Genomic DNA, 5,553 nt, shown 5'->3' on the forward strand with positions numbered 1-5,553 from the left:
TTTTCTTTTCCAAAATTATTCCCCATATATGAAATTTTGCTTTCATCAAAAAATTAATAAAATTTCTAATTTACATTTGATGAACTTTCAGTTTGGGAAAAAATACTTCTTTTCTAATTTCATAGAACCTGTTCTTTGTAGGCCCTAATTTATTGAATAAATAATTTCATGGTTCAGAGTGTTGGGATTTTTGGAATGTTGTTGTGTATTGGAATGTTGTTACCTTTTTGGTATCCTTCACCAGGTATAGATTTCATGAATTAGTAATTAATTGATTATAACAACAAAAAAAAACAGCGTTCGTTTGGGTTTTTCCCAAGGGCACACAAATGTGGTTAACACATGAACACAAAAATATAGATGTCAACTAATGGACAAGTGTTAACTGTGCATTGCATTTGAAGTGCCCAAAACTGTTGCAGTTTGTTATGTTAACAATTTAGTCAATCTGTTATGTTGAAAAAGAAAATGGGATGTAATAAAAATAGATTGCTATTCCTTCATTCTTTAACGAAATATGTTATCTGTTACACTAGCTTTGGAATACTTGTATTGCAATTGTAACCCCAATTAGTGGTGCTGTTGTAGTCATGTGCTTGCTCTATGTGTAGTCATATGGCTTCCTCTTTTTTCATTGCCATGTCGACATGGCCACAACGCATGTGTGCTTGTGGCTATGGACATTGTCTTGTAAAGGTATCCAAATCTCACAAAAATCCTGGGCATGCATATTATGTTTGCCCCCAGCCCGTGGTGAGTTGTACCAAATGATTATTTGTCACTCCAGTTATATGCACACTGTAATTCCCATAACTAATAACTATTTTACGTTTCTCACTCACCAGCAATGTGGTAATTGGATTGGTTGGTGTGACGAATCAGGGACACGGATCCCCGACCATGACTCTGGGTCAACCAATGTCATGCAGTTACGGGCTGATGTCGTGAACATTTTCAATACCTTGCGTGTAATGAAAACGGTGATTTGTGTGTTGTGCATCATGGTCATCATCTTATTATTGCGAATGTAAACCCCGTAAAAAACCCTTCATTAATACGTATACATTTGTTAGTGTCTTGAAGAAGTACTATGTTGAACAAGTAAATGCATTGTCATCATTGTTATGTAAACGCTACATGTTGTTAGTAATTATCGTACTACTTTTTATAAAACTGTGGAAGTTGTCTTGTACATATTGTTCATAGTTTATGTTTGAAATGTATTAATCAACTGCGTTCTAATGTTAAAAAATATGTCCTCTCACATTAGTGTAATGGCTGCAATACGGTCGTCTCCTCGCACCCCGTCTAAGAATAAAGGGGTTGGCCCATCAGGTACCGAAGGCATTATTGATGGCTTAGATAATACACATAAGGCGAACTGGGACAGTGTAGCGACAAAAATCTTCTTACAGTGTGTTAGGGACGCAATATTCGCGGGCCGTCGGGTAGGTACAACCATAACCAGAACAGGGTATAACAAAATCGCACTGAAATTCGCTAAGCGCACAGGTAGACGACATGACATTACACAGCTTAAAAACAAGTACAGCATTTTGAAAAAGGAATGGCAAGCCTGGATCAAGTTGATGGATACCAGTAAGGGTGTGACTGGCATTGGGTTTGACAGGGACACCGGGTTGTTCACAGCGTCGGAGGAGTGGTGGGACAATCTCAAATCGGTATGCACGAACATATATTTTATTGTACGTAATAAGTAGCCCCTGTAATTTTGTACACACATGTAATTTTGTAGTCACTTGTTCGTTGAATGTCCCATGTCACTGTGACGGAAAAATTAAATTGTACTTTAATTTCGCATTTGCAGACAAACAAGCTCGCTTACAAGTTCAAGACAAAACCATTGGAGCATGAAGATTTGATGCGCGAAGTATTCACCGATGCAATTGCGATTGGCAAACACCATTGGACGCCGGGGGAGAAGGTTGTGGATGTTGGAGAAGGTGAATCCGACTCAGTGGACTCTCCTAGGTTGGCACCATTCACCGAGCCATACAGACTAGTCGTTAACTCACTTCCAAACTCCCCCACCGTCCAGCTTGATGAAGCAGACCCCGGGACAAAGAGGAAAAAAAGGAGGTAGCACTAGTGGAAAGTCGAAGAAGGTCTGTACTGGAGCATCAGTTCTTGCGGATAGTTTTAACCATCTGTCTAAGGGGATTGAAACACAAAAGCACCTGACGGTCAGGCACGGAACTGGTGCATCGCAGAAGTATGGCATTGAGCCATGTATGCAGCGGCTTATGGCTATCACGAACTTCATCAGCACCCCACTGTTCCATTTCGCCTGCACTGTGTTAGAGAACGCGGATTATCGGGAAATATTGATGTGCATGCCAGATGATGAGAATGTTGTCGGTTGGCTTGCGGCATTGCAGGTTTCAAAAGGCCTGTGAGTACTTCGGTTTGGTCTTTCACGCAAAAATGGGACGTCTTTGGTTTTCATGTGCTTTTGTGTTTTTTTGTGGACTAGTTCTGTGGGCCTTTTTTGTAAGTTGTTTTGTTTTTTTCTATGGTTTCATAACAATGTAGTTATTGTTACTTTACTTTTGTGGACGGTACGTACTTTTGTCTTGCGCATTAACGCTGCATGTTGTAACCTTTATTTTGGGGCATACTTCACTTTAATGGTTGCATGTAACGTAATGGAAAGTTTATGTGTTCCAATTTTATGGTTGAACGTTACTGGTCCAAATGTGCTTAGTTTACAACTGGATAATTGATTTCTCTGTTGTGTGCATTGTAGGAGTCATCAACGAATAATGTGGAAAGGTCAAAGCAACAACTATAGAAATTATGATGATGTAATCATCGAACTCGCAGAGGAAGAAGAAGACCTACAAAAAAAGCGTAATCGGTGATGCTGCGCAGCATGCAATGGAATATTACCTGAAGTACATAGAGAAGATCCTATGCCGAACTTCTATTTTGACTGGTCGTGGATGGATTCAAGAATTGTTTGATGGGCACATAGGAAGACGTGAACAAAATTTGCATATGCCGCTGTATGTGTTTCAAGTGTTGTGTGACACATTGCAAAGCGACTTCGGTTTACGAGTACCTACAAGACCCCATGGATTACACATTGAAGAAAGTGTTGCGATGTTCATCCATACGTTGGACGGATGCACAAACCGAAAACTTTAGGAACGCTTCCAACACTCAGGAGAAACTGTGTCGCGACATTTCCATACAGTGTTGGAAGCGATGAAGTTGTTCACAGAAGTGCATTGTAAGCCCACCAGAGATCAAAATAATAGGTATCCATATTTACGATCCAGAGGGAAATACGTGCCTTTCAAGGTTAGCATATTAGTTGTCGTTATCGATTAATTTTGATTTTATGTGATGTATGTAAACCTCATGTCATGTACGTTATTAGTGCATCATTGTATAGGAGCGTTGGACGTTACTTATGTAGAAGCCATGTTGCCTGCCCGTGATGCCGGTACATATTACGATCGCAAAGGATATCTAACCCAAAACATACTAGCAGTATGCGACTTCGACATGTGCTTCATTTTCATATCTTGTGGTTGGGAAAGAAGCATGCATGACAGTCGCATCTTTAACTAAATAATTGGGAACGAACATGCACCGTTCCCGCATCCCCAAGAAGGTAACACATTTGAAATTAAGTACTCAATTATTAATTTTATTGAAAATCTTTAATTGATTGACCAAATGTAGGTAAATATTACCTTATGGATGCGGGATATGAAAACAAGAAAGGGTATTTGGCACCATACAAAAAATCCCGGTATCACCAAGCAGAGTTCCGGGATCGTGGATGACCCGATAACCCAAGAGAATTGTTTAACGAAGTGCACGCATCATTGAGGAGCGTGGTGGAAAGAAAATTTGGAGCGTGGAAATCGCGGTGGAAGTTCCTGAACAACATGCCGGACTATGATTTTGCGACGGTGCAGGTGCAATTGGTTGGTGCGTCAATGGCCTTACACAATTTCATCCGTAGGCACGAGATAGCTGCTAATGCACACAACGAATATGTCAGCGGTTCCTCTGTTCCAGATGACATGCCCGCCGCGGAAGGCAGACAAAATATGGATAATGGCCTGAAGGTTGGAGATACGGATGTAGATATGGCAAGAGTTCGCGTGCGCATCCATGACCATTTGTTTCACATACGGAGTCAAGGACTATTGTGAAATGCTTGTTATCTAGCTTGTGTTTGTGTAATTTGTAATTTGTATTTCCGCATTGCAATGGGATTGTAACAAATTATTTAAATTAGTAATTCGTGTGCGGAGAATGAAAGTGTGTTGCAAATTTACATTTGTTTGAAGTACTACATCTTATTCGAATAAAATGAAAAATTAAAATAAATTGTCAAAATTAAATTTTATATGTGAACATTAAAATAAATGAAAAATTAAAATAAAATAAAATTTTATATGTGAAAATTGAAATAAATGAAAATTACCACAAAAAAAAATAGTTGACAAAATAAATGAAGAATTAAATTTAAAATAAATGAAGAATTAAAATAAATTTTATATGTGAAAAAATAAATTGAATTTATCAAAAAATAAATGAATGGAGAATGAAAATAAATTAAAAAAAGTGAATTTAATAAATTGAAGCACAACACAATAAATAAATTGAATTTATCAAAATAAATAAATAAATAAATTACCAAAAAATAGTTGACAAATTAAATTTTAATTCGAATAAATGAAGAATTAAAATAAATTTTATATGTGAAAATTAAAATGAATGTTGACAAACAAATTGTTTTTATTTTCTGGAGAAATAGTTGCAATTTTCAATTAAATGAAAATTTTAATTAATTTTAATATGGCAACGTAACCTGAACTTGATTAATTAATTCATTTGAATTTATTTTGGTAACAATTGTTTGCACCATGTGATAATTGATTGGTAAATGTGGCCACGTGTCAACGCAGATTTCAGTTTCTAATGTGGAAGGAATGGTAGCCACGTGGCCATTACCAAATATGTGCAATTAAATAGCAATTTGGTCAATTTGCATCCACTATCATTTCAAACATATTTTTCAATACAATAAATTCAAAAAAATCTATCCCATCTTTCCAAACACACAAATAAACTATCCTACTAAAATACTCAAACCACATAAAAACCTAAAAAAAACTCACTTTCCAAACACCCACAAAGTTAAAATTTTAGAAATTGGTTTTAATAAGATATTAAAAAATTAGCTTGGTAAAAAAAAATCCAAAAAATTATTCTTTTTATATAATCTCTTTTATGGAATAAAAGTAAAATTTTAAATTTACAAATACATTTTCTTCAAACAAATTTTTAATTTTACAATGGCTAAAATACACTTTGCACCAAATCTCACTTTGATTCTTATACATAAAATCATGACAATCAACCTCCTGCATTTCTGGTCAAATCTTACTTTGGTCCCTGTACATAAAATTGTGACAGTCAATCCCCTGTACTTTTTAGTAAAATCTCAATTGGATCCCTACGCAAGTGTCAATGTCTTCTTTTTATTACTTAATTGTTGACAAACAAATT

The 5,553-nt window shown here is 36.3% G+C and overlaps 1 protein-coding gene across 2 annotated transcripts; it reads left to right on the plus strand.

Annotated features, from left to right (window-relative positions):
* Window positions 1-1,167: 1,167 nt before the first annotated feature.
* On the plus strand, window positions 1,168-4,319 carry LOC114273996 (L10-interacting MYB domain-containing protein). 2 transcript variants are annotated; one of them, XR_014344307.1, is made up of 5 exons: window positions 1,168-1,682; window positions 1,829-2,511; window positions 2,768-3,324; window positions 3,419-3,640; window positions 3,712-4,319. XR_014344307.1 is itself a non-coding variant. In XM_082894449.1 (2 exons), exons 1-2 carry the CDS (start codon window positions 1,242-1,244, stop codon window positions 2,102-2,104), a joined length of 717 nt encoding a protein of 238 aa, XP_082750575.1. In that variant the 5' UTR covers window positions 1,168-1,241; the 3' UTR covers window positions 2,105-2,702. The 2 variants fall into 2 exon arrangements, 1 of the variants encoding a protein (XP_082750575.1); XM_082894449.1 differs by lacking the exons at window positions 2,768-3,324; window positions 3,419-3,640; window positions 3,712-4,319 and having other exon boundaries at window positions 1,829-2,702.
* The last annotated feature ends 1,234 nt before the right edge of the window (window positions 4,320-5,553 follow it).

This window comes from Camellia sinensis, chromosome 11 (genome assembly GCF_055761805.1).
Source record: "Camellia sinensis isolate YWXY chromosome 11, ASM5576180v1, whole genome shotgun sequence".
Classification (NCBI taxonomy): Eukaryota; Viridiplantae; Streptophyta; class Magnoliopsida; order Ericales; family Theaceae; genus Camellia; species Camellia sinensis.

Coding starts and splice junctions, on each gene's coding strand:
- LOC114273996 (XM_082894449.1), top strand. CDS start 1,242: ATGTTAAAAAATATGTCCTCTCACATTAGTGTAATGGCTGCAATACGG. Junction 1,683..1,828: donor GGTGGGACAATCTCAAATCG/GTATGCACGAAC, acceptor TCGCATTTGCAG/ACAAACAAGCTCGCTTACAA.